The 13,974-nt window shown below is 38.5% G+C and overlaps 1 protein-coding gene across 8 annotated transcripts in view; it reads right to left on the bottom strand.

Moving 5' to 3' along the window:
- The window catches only part of SLC4A10 (solute carrier family 4 member 10), a 352,866-nt gene that overhangs the window by 106,312 nt on the left and 232,580 nt on the right, over window positions 1-13,974 (bottom strand). For all 8 annotated transcript variants that reach the window (XM_005676049.3, XM_005676051.2, XM_018063730.1 and 5 more), the window contains 4 exons: window positions 5,174-5,274; window positions 1,757-1,931; window positions 1,067-1,200; window positions 418-663 (listed from right to left, as the gene is read on the bottom strand). In XM_005676049.3, coding sequence (XP_005676106.1) covers window positions 418-663; window positions 1,067-1,200; window positions 1,757-1,931; window positions 5,174-5,274 — 656 coding nt within the window. The remainder of the gene's footprint in view (window positions 1-417; window positions 664-1,066; window positions 1,201-1,756; window positions 1,932-5,173; window positions 5,275-13,974) is intronic.

Below are 13,974 nucleotides of genomic sequence, written 5' to 3'. Positions count from 1 at the left end.
CAATGAGTATCTTTTACCTCACTGCTTTAAATCTGGAATCTTAGCTTTTTACTACTATGATTATTCAGATTATATTAAATGGAAAAGGTCCTAAGAAAGACCAAAATCAAAAATATTTTATAATAAAGCAATCTCTGTATAGCAAAATTGATCATGGTTCATTATCCACTTAACAGAGAATGCTGGACAAATAGAACTTCAAAAAGATATTCTTGGAATAGATGTTATAAAGAAAACTCATGTATCAGATGAGTAGCTGATTAAATGAAATCCTGTACAGCACTGAGAGACCAAGATTTAGGTCACGAATCAATTCAAGGAAGTCGATCTGCTGACTAAGTTTCTCATGTTTCTTGTAACAATAGTAATATTTGTATAAAGAAAAGCCCCACAGCCAACAGGGGAAATGGTACTTACGAGTACTGTGTCAGCAGTTCCAAATCATTATGCATGTTGATTGGATATGCTTCACTGAGTTCAAACAACTTCTCTAGGGCCTCATAAATGAAAATGATGCAAATAAGAGAAGCAAAAGCTTCTTCAGTAAACCGGGTGATATAGCAGACAAGGGAGCTTGCATCAGTGGCCACAAGTATGATACACAGGGTTGCAGTCCAAAGTCCAATACTAGCTCTTAATGATAGGTATGACAGCCCATATTCTCTAGGAGGAGGGAAAGAATAGGGGAAAGAAGGTCATTGAACTTCAAGCTTGTCACCATTTTTAGTAGATGGAAATAAGTTTAATTCAGGAAGCGAAAGTAAATAAGCTTCACATCCCATGAGTGTCTAAACTCAAAACTTTGTCTACAGGGAACACCGAAGGGTACAAAACTCACAGAGGTTTCTCAGTGCTTAGAACTGAAGATAATTTTTTATAAATATTACATAAAAATACATAAATATTTTACTGTTTCTTTATTTCCATGGAGAGACAAAAATGGCAAACTGAATCAAATCAGCAACTTCCACCTCTGCCAGCAGATTTCCAAATGTGATGTTGAGAGAAGCATAAACACAGTAGAGGGATAGACAGGGACTAAGGGCGAAAAGTATATAATACTTACTTGCAAAATTTAAACAAAATCTTTTCAAACACCAAAACTGGTCCTGTACTGCCTAGAATGGTAAGAGGCTGTCCACCAAAGAGAGAATAGGCTATTCCAGTCATGGATGCTCCAAAGAGAGACTCGATTGCACTCTGTGTAGAGATATAAATGATTCCATTATCTAAGCTGTACAGGCCACCATTATAACTGGGGGAAAATATATATAAAATACATGGGGTCTATTCTATGAAGCACCTACCAGCAACCTTGGGCAGGAGGTGGGGTGGGAGAATTAAAAAAGGGGCAGGCAGTCAAAATATGGAATGGTAGTAGACAAGGATACATTATCTCCCTCTTCTTTATCTTACCTTTCTTTCACTTACTAAAAGTTTACATGTATTCACAACAAATATCTGGCAGAAGCATGGCCTATGTAAGTGGGAAATGGACCTCTTAAGAGGTAAGAACCAATCTAAAGCTAGCCTAAGACTGGGGGCCAGGGATGAGATCAGAACCTTGTGCAACGTAAGAATTATCTGTTCTGAGATTACCAGTTCCACTAGTCAAGAAGTTCATATAAAGTTTATCTGCTAGACCATACATCAAATCTCTCCTCATAAAGGAATTCAAAATGAAACGCACACTCATCTAACTACGAATCTTAAATGCTGATTCAAATTCAAGTTCAGAGAAAAGAATAATACATACTATTCGACCCTCAGTTGCTTCTCCCAACAGTCCTCCAAATGTGATGACGGGAGACATACATGCGCAGTAGAGAAACAGAAAAGATGCTAAACACTGCAGGCTGAAAGCATCTGTGAAGTCACTCCAGAAGTACGGAGCTTTTCTTTTGATATCTAAAATAAGTCCCCCAAAAATCCTAAGACGGGGGGGAAAACACAATAGTGACATACAAAGATAAAAAACACATAAGTCAAAATACTCATTTGCTTTGTTGCGAGGTCACAGTATAGGTTTTCCATCAGCAGAGATGAGACCTGTATTAACCTGCTAGGTTTTACACCATGATCTACAGGAATAGCTTTGTATCACTAAGGCACTTCAATTCCTAGTGAAAAATCATGTCAACAACCTCAAAAACCCTAGGTTCTCTCAAACTAGGTTCTCAGCTGTTCAACAATCAAAATTCAAACAGTGAGATTTAAGGATTACTCTAATCTCTGTTCCATTTTACAAAAACCTAGTCCTAAAATCAGGCCTCTTATCCTCAGTCATTGGCAATATTGGAATTGTTTACATTCCATTTAGCATAGCAGAAAGTGAAGGAGGGAAGGTAAACTGATTTTTATACAGCCTAATAGTGAACATCAACCTAGAGAGAAAAGGTGGTATATAACCATGGCTCCAGCTATCCACTCTCTTTGTCAATAAAATCGCTTGCCAAAAAATATTTCATACAGGCACTTAAATGGCCTTATGGATGACAATAATACTTAGTAGACAGAGGTAAGTTCCATTATTGTTTTCATTTTTGGAAAACTAACACAGGGGGCTTATAATAAGCAACCTAGATAAATGTACTTTTGATCCACTGTTGCTAAACATATTCAAACATCTATAATTAACAAGACAATAATGACCTTCTGCTGTTGCTACTGCTAAGTCACTTCAGTCGTGTCTGACTCTGTGTGACCCCATAGACGGCAGCCCACCAGGCTCCGCCGTCCCTGGGATTCTCCAGGCAAGAACACTGGAGTGGGTTGCCATTTCCTTCTCCAATGTATGAAACTGAAAAGTGAAAGGGAAGTTGCTCAGCTGTGTCCGACTCTTCGCGACCCCATGGACTGCAGCCCACCAGGCTTCTCCATCCATGGGATTTGCCAGGCAAGAGTAATGGAGTGGGGTGCCACCGCCTTCTCCGAATAGTGACCTTACTTGGGGTAAATGAGTGTATTCTAAAAATATAAAAAAACACATTAGAAACATGTAAAGGATGATATTTTGGTAGGAGGAGGGGAGTGGGAGAAGCATTAAATTGTGAAATGTCTAAAATCTGAGGATGAAATTTTTTAATCTATTAGTAATGAGAGCATTAAACAGGTATTCTCATTCTTTGAACATTTACTAACAATATGCAGATTTAACATTTGACTACTAAAAGCTCTTTGTGTTCTTTGGAATAGAGATGTCATATTAAAATGAATAAGGCTATGATTAAGCTCCTACTTGGAGGTTAAAAAAACTGTTATGTTCAACATACTGCAAGTATGCTAAATACACCAGGGTTATGGAAAAATATTAAAGGTTTGTTCTTTATTTTCTAAATAGGAATATAATGTGGCAATCTAAGAATCACTTCAGAAATGATTGTTCTCTTGAGAAGCAAATTACTATCTGCCTTGAAAAATGTACCTCTTCAGAATAACTGAAAATTCTATTATTTTTAATTGCCCTGATATAGACACAATAGTAACATATTAATAACTATCTTATTATTTGAGTGATCGAATCATTACGTTTTCCACGTCCACCAAAGGGAAGTGGAGCAGGAGAGGTTGAAAAGGATGAAATTTCAATTGGAAAAAAAAGGACATTTAATATTCAGAGAAGTTTGCAAAGAACCTATGAAAATTCACACACATACACAAAGATCATCTTAGTTTAGGTTCTCCTACTTGTGTTTAGTAAAACACATGCATAATTTTTATTTGGGGGATCATTTCTGAATGATGTGTTAACTTCTCAAAGTCATAATTCAAAACAGATTTAATCTACTAGTCTATTTATTCATGTACTTATTTTTTACATCCCACCTAATCCCCAAAAGAATGTGAGGTGGTTACAAATGATCACTTCGTAGTTAATATTTATAGGCTTGATAGCACTTTCTATTAGACTACTGGTTTCTAATTAACTACTTATTAGGCCACACATTAGTCTAAATAGCTGTTATATTACAGTGTAATAAACGTGCTTTTAGCAGCAAAAATCTAAATCCAGAAGTGGGAGGTCACTGCAGAGAACAGCACAAGAGCAGCCCAGGTGTGCACCAGCAACTCCAGGAGAGCAGATGAGTAATGGATACTTGAAGTCCTGTAGGTAACAGAATCTGTGGAAGAACTCTGGAGGAGTGAAGATACCGGATATTGGTGACCTGGGAGGATTTAGGAAGCAGTAAGGAAAAGTGAACTTTGAAAAAAAAAATCTAAGCTATGTGGCACGTTACACCTGAGAGAGAGGGGAAAAAAAAACACCCAAAATAAAAAGACAGCATTTGAAAATTTGGAAGTAAACAGAAGGAGTTACAATGTTTCCAGTAAAGGGAAAGGGAAAAAATTGTCTGAATCATCTCAAATTAGGTACCAGACCGAGAAAGACATTTCCTCTAGAGACAAAACATAGAAAAAGGGAAAGAACAGAGGAGAATTAAAATGCACAGAGTTGTCAGGAACTGGAAAGTCAGCTTAGAGGACACAGTGAGAGCAGAATAGGAGATGGCCCTGAGGAGAGGGGAGCACCAAGCCTGCAAGTTTTTGCAATTCCCTTCAATTATAATGGAGGCTGTGTGCACATATTCCCTGAAGAGAGACCCACCCAGAGGTTTCTGATTTTCTGCTCACACATTTCTTGGAGAGAGACAAGCTGTCAAAAAAACCATAAAGAATCATTTTAAGAAATAAATTGAAGCTTTCATCTCTTCAAAGATGTGTGATTAGAAAAATAAATCATATAGCTTTTCAGATTACTATCATAAAAATAAAAAATATTACTATATACATCCTACTTGCATGTAATGAGACAGGGTCTATAAGACTGAGTTCTCGGTATTTATTTTCATTTCCATTTTGAACTTGAAGTTTTCAACAGGCTCTTTTGGAAGGGGCAACTGACAGTTTTCTCATTCATTCTAAGAATCTGTGGATGTGTTTTATGCACAGCAATGTGAAAGACTACGTATATAATGGAATAGTGTATTCACTGTTCTGGTTTAATAATAATGACAATCATTAATGATGAGATATCAAATTTATTAGCATATTTACCCCCAAAGAGTAGGTATTCAAAGTATAAAAACAAATTAGTCCTCAAAACAATAATTCCCAACACAAAAGTGATATACCATTTGGTCTTTGAAGTCCCATACAAGGGCTTTTCACTAACCTTCCGGTTCGCTGGAGTTCTGGTCCACTATGTCCTCCATGGGGCTCAGCTTCCCCATGAGCTGCTGTTCCATTTGGTACAGAAGGAATCTTCCTCTTCTCCTGTGGGAAGATTTTTGTTTTTAATTTCAGGCGCTAGTTGTAAACAATAAAAACAATTTTTTTCCCTTGAGGCAATATACAGAGCAGTTAAGAATCCAGGCTCTGTACTTATTTGCTATACAACCTCTAGAAAGTTATTTAGCCACCTAAAGCCTCAGTTCTCACCTCCTTTTACTGGTGATAACTCTGACAGCAAAGCATCTGCCTCCAATGCAGGAGACATGGATTCGATCCTTGGTTAGGGAAGATCCCCTGGAGAAGGAAATGGCAACCCACTCCAATACTCTTGCCTGGAAAATCCCATGGATGGAGGAGCCTGGTGGGCTGCAGTCCAAGGAGAGTGCAAAGAGTCGGACATGAGAGAGACTTCACTTTCACTTTCCATTGAAGAATGAAATGAGGTGAGGGATACTTATTCTTTCTTTCAAAGAATATTTATTGAGTGCCTAGTGTGTGCCATTCATTTTTAAGTGATGCTATAGATGCAAAAGTGAGCAAGAAAAAGCATTCTGTTAGTGGAGACAAAATAATCCTATAATGTCAGGGAGAGATAGAGATGATATAGCTAACAGTGTTAGTCACTCAGTCATGTCTGACTCTGAGTGATCCCATGGGCTACTGTAGCCCACCAAGCTACTCTGTCCATGGAATTCTCCAGGCAAGAAAATTGGAGTGGGTAGCCATTCCCTTCTCCAGGGGATCTTCCCTACCCAGAGAGGGTAAAGAACTTGCCTGCAATGCAGGAGACCTGGGTTCAATCCTTGGGTCCAGAAGATCCCCTAAAAAAGGGAATAGCTACCCACTCCAGTATTCTTGCCTGGAGAATCCCTTGGACAGAGAAGCCTGGCAGGCTACAATCTGTGGGGTTGCAAAGAATCAGACATGACTGAGCAACTAATACTCTCACTACTACTCTGAGATAGAGATCTGAAAAAAACTAAAACAAGAAGGGGTGAGAGGAGATTGGGATTAGGATAGGTTGAGGTAAGGAGGTGTTAATGGTGGTATAAACCTCGTCTAGTTCAACTGTTCAATGAACATTAACTGTTATCATTAGCTATTTTTAAAGTATGTTTCCCTCTCTGATTCTGGCTCATATCTTCCTACCCAAGCTTCCTTCTGATACAAAGCAGTCAGAAAGACTACTGCAAAAGGAAGCTTTTAATAGAGCCAACGACAAAATACTGAGGTTATGTAAGTGCTGTTTCTCTTCAGATCTATTCCACCCACTTTTGTCAGTGATAGAGAGTTTAAAAAAATCAGAAAATCCTTCCTACTGGTGATCTTAGAGCATATTGATGTGTTCAAAAATGCTTAAAAGGGAAAAAAAATTAATGATGAAATTAAATTTTTTACTTAACTACCATTCCAAAATAGTGTAAACATATAAATATGTTCTTCATGCTTAGTGTAAACTGAACAAGTGGGAATTATCAAATGATCTTATTACAATGGGACACTTAGATAAAATGGTACATATTTAAAATATGACAAAAATATATTTTGAAATGCAAAAAATATAAGAAAGTTCACTGACTGATATTTTATAATTTCCCAGGTATATAAATAGATACAATGATCTTAAGTTCAAAGATAAAAGACAATATGTCTGTCAACAGATGAAGGAACTGCCTTTACAGGTAAATAAATATCATATCTTAGTAAAAGGCTTTAACAGTGGCCCTTAATACCCTCATAACCAATAATCACCTGGGAAAACATTTCTTAGCAAGTCTAAGAAGGCAAGTGGGTATTATTTGTTCTTTCTGGGGAATTATCCCTTACTGCATAAATTAAGTCATTGTTTTATTACAGGAAAAGCTATTTGCCTTATACACTGATAAGGCAAATGATAAACCATGAAAGATATTCATCATTCTAAAGTACCTATTTCCTTAAGGAGTGCCTTCTTACAGTAGGGAGAAAGGGTTTAGAAAAAATAATTGTGTACTGGTGAATATTCTGAGGAAAACACAGGAAATGTTTTTTGTTGTTCAGACTTGACTGAAGGGCCCACAGCACAGCACAGGGAACTATACTCAATATCTATAACAGCCTATAACGGAAAATAATTTTTAAAATAATATATATACACACACATTTATATGTATATTTGTATGTATATGTATAAAACTGAATCACTGTCATACACCTGAAACAAACACATTGTAAATCAGCTATATTTCAATAAAAGTTAAAATAAATAAATAAAATTTGTTTCCGAGTTTCTTCTGATATCTTCAATCTGAATTACTGGAAGAAAACACTGAACAGATCTGTTTCTTCCTTTTGGGGATTGAGAGAGGTTTGATATATTTAATAAGATCCCCAAGATGTCCATATTTATGTAGCATTATGTACATGCCAGATTCTAAGGACAGTTATGATGTTAAACTTATTTTTCCTATGCAGGATTTATAATAATAAAAAATAAAGAAATAAAAATGATGGAAAAGCAAAAATTTAGAGCATACTAAAGGTATCTGCGAGGTGTGGGGAGGAAGAAATGGCAATGATAAAGAGAGTGGTCAGGCAGGCTGAGAGAGAGAGTCATTTGAGAAAAACTTGAGGGAGTCAAGAGAATTAGCCATAAAATAACTGGGAGAACATCCAGGCAAAGAACAGCCAGTGAGTGGGACAGTCTTAAGGCAGGAGTGTGCTGCAGAGATTGAAGAATAAGGAGGCAGGAGGCCAAGGAGAGGAGTGAGCAAGAAAGAGATGGGAGATGACTTAGAAGCAAAAGGAAGCCAGACTGTGGGGGTTTAGTAGATCATTTTAAGTATTTGGCTTTTATTCTCAGTGAAATGAGGAGCTTTTGCAGGATTTTAAGGAAAGGAGAGCATGATCTAACACTCTGGCTGCTGTTTCAAAAACAGATTCTAGGAAATAAGAGTAGAAGCAAGGAGACTGGTTAGGGGGCTATTTCAGTAATCCAGGAGAAAAATGATGGTGGCTTGGAGCGAAAGAACTGATGGCATAGGGGATAAACAGGGACTTGGTGGGGTAATATCTTTGAGTAGGTATAAAGAGATGGGATCTACTGCACAGGTAGAAGACTAGCGTTGGATAATTCATCAATAGTAATATAGGAGCAGGCAGAGAGTGCAGGTGCTGATGCTGGCAGGTAGATAAATGTGGTTTGGGGAATCTAAGCAGGTAAGTGGCATGAGAGAAAAGCAAGGAAGTTGAGGGTGTACATAAGGGAGTGATTATAATGGCTGACGTAAAGTTCTAATGAGTATTTTCAGGGGTATCCCTTGAGGTGACTGGTTATTATTCTCTTAACTGAAAAGTAAGAAATATTTTTTAAAAATTCTGTGATTTACATACTTCTGGAAGAATAAAAACCATGGAGATTATCCCAGAGAGGAAAATATTTGAATGAATATGAATTCAGTACTTAATTTATTTTGATTCATTTTGTTCCACATCATAAAAGAAAACATAGGTTCATAGAATCTATTATTCAATTCCAACATACATTTTAAAAATACTAATATTGTAAAGAAACACAGAGCATATCTAATTCAAACTCATTATATAAAATTGTGTTGTCTAACATGATAGCCACTAACTACAGGTGGCTATTTAAATTTAAATTAATTAAAATTAACAAATCAGTTCCTCACTTGCATAAGCACATTTCTAGTGCTCAATAATGGCCTGACTTAATAGATAGCATAGATATAGAACATTTCTATCATTGCAGAAAGTTCTATTGGACACACTGATATATAACATCAGTAAAGAGAGGTTACAGCATATGTTTTAAGGTAATAAAAAGAGATAATATCAGAACCCAGGTGCCTTGATTGTTAGTTCAGTGTTCTTTCTACTGTTGTCACTGTTTAGTCTCTAAGTCATGTCTGACTCTTTTGAGATCCCACAGACCATATCATGCCAGGTTCCTCTGTGCATGGGATTTCCTAGACAAGAATACTAGAGTAAGTTACCATTTCTTTCTCCAGCAAACCTTCCTGACCCCAGGGATTGAACCCGAGTCTCTTTTACTGGAAGCTTCCCTCATAACTCAGTTGGTAGAGAATCTGCCTGCAATGCAGGAAACCTGGGTTTGATCCCTGTGTTGGGAAGATTCCCTGGAGAAGGGAAAGGCTACCCACTCCAGGGTTCTGCCCTGGAGAATTCCATGGACTATGCAGTCCATGGGGTCACAAAGAGTTGGACACGACTGAGCAATTTTCACTTCACTTCACTTCACTTCACTCTTGCATTGGCATACTGAGCCTACTGCTTCTCAATACCCAGACTCCAATATCCAATAATTAATCCTGGTCTTAAAATCTCATAAAATTAATTTTAGCTCCCATGTCACCACTTGTCTCAGAATCATCATTTCTCAAAGGCAAGGTGTTTCAAAAAATGCTTGACTTTAGCCTTAATGTTTGAAAAACAAATTGGTGTTAACAAGTGTCCTTCAAACTCTCACATTCAGCATATTAATATTTTTACTGAATTTTCCAAATAATATCAATTAAAGAGATTCTTTCTTACTACTTTAAGAAGCATTATACTTTCTTTATTAATACTTTTAGTGTGAGGATGTATCAGTTGAGTTCAGTCGCTCAGTCGTGTCCGACTCTTGGCGACCCCATGAATCGCAGCACGCCAGGCCTCCCTGTCCATCACCATCTCCTGGAGTTCACTAAGACTCACATATATTGAGTCTGTGATGCCATCCAGCCATCTCATCCTCTGTCGTCCCCTTCTCCTCCTGCCCCCAATCCCTCCCAGGATCAGAGTCTTTTCCAATGAGTCAACTCTTCCCATGAGGTGGCCAAAGTACTGGAGTTTCAGCTTTAGCATCATTTCTTCCAAAGATCTCAGGGTTGATCTCCTTCAGAATGGACTGGTTGGATCTTGCAGTCCAAGGACTCTCAAGAGTCTTCTCCAACACCACAGTTCGAAAGCATCAATTCTTCGGCGCTTAGCCTTCTTCACAGTCCAACTCTCACATCCATACATGACCACTGGAAAAACCATAGCCTTGACGAGACAGACCTTAGTCAGCAAAGTAATGTCTCTGCTTTTGAATATACTATCTAGGTTGGTCATAATTTTCTTCCAAGAAGTAAGTGTCTTTTAATTTCATGGCTGCAGTCACCATCTGCAGTGATTTTGGAGCCCCCCAAAATAAAGTCTGACACTGTTTCCACTGTTTCCCATCTATTTCCCATGAAGTGATGGGACCAGATACCATGAACTTCATTTTCTGAATGTTGAGCTTTAAGCCAACTTTTTCACTCTCCTCTTTCACTTTCATCAAGAGGCTTTTTAGTTCCTCTTCACTTTCTGCCATAAAGATGGTGTCATCTGCATATCTGAGGTTATTGATATCTCTCCTAGCAATCTTGATTCCAACTGTGCTTCTTCCAGTCTAGAGTTTCTCATGATGTACTCTGCATAGAAGTTAAATAAGCAGGGTGACAATATACAGCCTTGATGTAGTCCGTTTCCTATTTGGAACCAGTCTGTTGTTCCATGTCCAGTTCTAACTGTTGCTTCCTGACCTGCATACAGATTTCTCAAGAGGCAGGTCAGGTGGTCTGGTATTCCCATCTCTTTCAGAATTTTCCACAGTTTATTGTGATCCACACAGTCAAAGGCTTTGGCATAGTCAATAAAGCAGAAATAGATGTTTTTCTGGAACGCTCTTGCTTTGTCCATGATCCAGCAGATGTTGGCAATTTGATCTCTGGTTCCTCTGCCTTTTCCAAAACCAGCTTGAACATCAGGAAGTTCACGGTTCACGTATTGCTGAAGCCTGCCTTGGAGAATTTTGAGCATTACTTTACTAGCGTGTGAGATGAGTGCAATTGTGCGGTAGTTTAAGCATTCTTTGGCATTGCCTTTCTTTGGAATTGGAATAAAAACTGACCTTTCCCAGTACTGTGGCCACTGCTGAGTTTTCCAAATTTGCTGGCATATTGAGTGCAGCACTTTCACAGCATCATCTTTCAGGATTTGAAATAGCTCAACTGGAATTCCATCACCTCCACTAGCTTTGTTCATAGTGATGCTTTCTAAGGCCCACTTGACTTCACATTCCAAGATGTCTGGCTCTAGATTAGTGATCACATCATCATGATTATCTGGGTCGTGAAGATCTTTTTTATACAGTTCTTCTGTGTATTCTTGCCACCTCTTCTTAATATCTTCTGCTTCTGTTAGGTCCAGACCATTTCTGTCCTTTATCGAGCCCATCTTTGCATGAAATGTTCCCTTGATATCTCTAATTTTCTTAAAGAGACCTCTAGTCTTTCCCATTCTGTTGTTTTCCTCTATTTCTTTGCATTGATCTCTGAAGAAGGCTTTCTTATCTCTTCTTGCTATTCTCTAGAACTCTGCATTCAGATGCTTATATCTTTCCTTTTCTCCTTTGCTTTTCACTTCTCTTCTTTTCACAGCTATTTGTAAGGCCTCCCCAGACAGCCATTTTGCTTTTTTGCATTTCTTTTCCATGGGGATGGTCTTGATCCCTGTCTCCTGTACAATGTCACGAACCTCATTCCATAGTTCATCAGGCACTCTATCTATCAGATCTAGGCTCTTAAATCTATTTCTCACTTCCACTGTATAATCATAAGGGATTTGATTTAGGTCATACCTCAATGGTCTAGTCGTTTTCCCCACTTTCTTCAATTTGAGTCTGAATTTGGTAATAAGAAGTTCATGATCTGAGCCACAGTCAGCTCCTGGTCTTGTTTTTGTTGACAGTATAGAGCTTCTCCATCTTTGGCTGCAAAGAATATAATCAATCTGATTTCGGTGTTGACCATCTGGTGATGTCCATGTGTAGAGTCTTCTCTTGTGTTGTTGGAAGAGGGTGTTTGCTATGACCAGTGCATTTTCTTGGCAAAACTCTATTAGTCTTTGCCCTGCTTCATTCCACATTCCAAGGCCAAATTTGCCTGTTACTCCAGGCGTTTCTTGAGTTCCTACTTTTGCATTCCAGTCCCTAATTAGACAAGACAATCTAAACCCTTAAAATTACTCTTTAAGCAATTTACTAATTTTAGTAGTAAATCAAATGAAATTATGTGATTGCATTTATAGAATCCCAGACTATAGAATCTCCTCTGAGAAAAGGAGAGCAAATAACCTTCAATAATTATGAAATAACTTCAGGATAGAAATGTAGAAATGAGCCATCAGAATAGTTTCCTTCAATTAATAGTGGGTTTGAGATGACTTTTTAAAAGACTCATGGTTAAGTCTTTTACTCAGTCATTTACCCATCTCTGGCTAACCAGAAAAACATCTATGGTTAGGCTGGGTCAATTAGGCCATCTGTTACTTCAGCTAAGGCAGCAGAGTCAACTACAAACACAGCTGAACTCCACAGGGACCAGAGCCAAAAGCAAGAGAGAGTAGATGACAACAGGGAGAGCTGTAGGAGGCAGATTCACTAGGAATAGAGATGGCAATATCAGTGGGCTTAAAAAGCTTTTGGCCACCACCCTCAACAAAGTCGTGCCTGCATAAGAAAATGACCTCAAACAGCATCAATAGTCTTTATTTCTATCTGCACTGTAGGCCAGTAAAATTCACATCAGATTTTTATATGGAGGATTTTTACAATTTTCATACCACATGCCCACACAAAGGTAATACAGACATAAGATTTATGAAGAAAATTCTTAAAATCATAAATGTGATTAACAACAATAATAGGAAGTTTTCCATACAAAATGACAACCATACTTTTGAATTTTCCTAACACTTACCAACTTCAAAGCTATGTATCTGAGTATGGCTGGTCCGTAATGCGCTTTTCTTAAGCACATTTTCCATCCTCATTAAAATTTAAGATTTCCTCCAGTATAGTATGCTCTACTGCCAAGTCACATCAGTCGTGTCTGACTCTGTGCAACCCCAAAGACAGCAGCCCACCAGGCTCCCATCCCTGGGATTCTCCAGGCAAGAATACTGGAGTGGGTTGCCATTTCCTTCTCCAGTGCATGAAAGTGAAAGTGAAAGTGAAGTCACTCAGTCATGTCTGACTCTTTGCGACCCCCTAGACTACAGCCTATGAGGCTCCACCATCCATGGGATTCTCCAGGCAAGAGTACTGGAGTGGGTTGCCATTGCCTTCTCCAACAGTATGCTTTAAGGTGGGTCTAAAATGTTTTTGAACTGTGGTGTTGGAGACGACTCCTGAGAGTCTCTTGGACTGCAAGGAGATCCAACCAGTCCATTCTGAAGGAGAGATCAGTCCTGGGTATTCTTTGGAAGGAATGATGCTAAAGCTGAAGCTCCAGTACTTTGGCCATCTCATGCGAAGAGTTGACTCATTGGAGAAGACTCTGATGCTGGGAGGGATTGGGGGCAGGAACAGAAGGGGATGACCGAGGATGAGATGGCTGGATGGCATCACCGACTCGATGGACGTGAGTCTGAGTGAACTTCAGGAGTTAGTGATGGACAGGGAGGCCTGGTGTGGTGCAATTCATGGGGTCGCAAAGAGTCGTACACAACTGAGTGACTGAACTGAACTGAAAATCTTTTCAGGCATGCAGTACTGTTATTTAGTAGTGTATCATTGATACACCAAATTTTTGTGTTGATTACAAAGAAGGAATATTTTGGGTCAGGGAATTTCATGTCCCTGCCTTCTTTAGAGGTTAAGTAGGTTCTGGTACCCTGGTTGCTCAGACGTAAAGAATCTGCAAGCAATGCAGG

The sequence above is a fragment of the Capra hircus genome, chromosome 2 (genome assembly GCF_001704415.2).
Source record: "Capra hircus breed San Clemente chromosome 2, ASM170441v1, whole genome shotgun sequence".
Classification (NCBI taxonomy): Eukaryota; Metazoa; Chordata; class Mammalia; order Artiodactyla; family Bovidae; genus Capra; species Capra hircus.
This window is presented reverse-complemented; position numbering and strand designations above follow the sequence as displayed.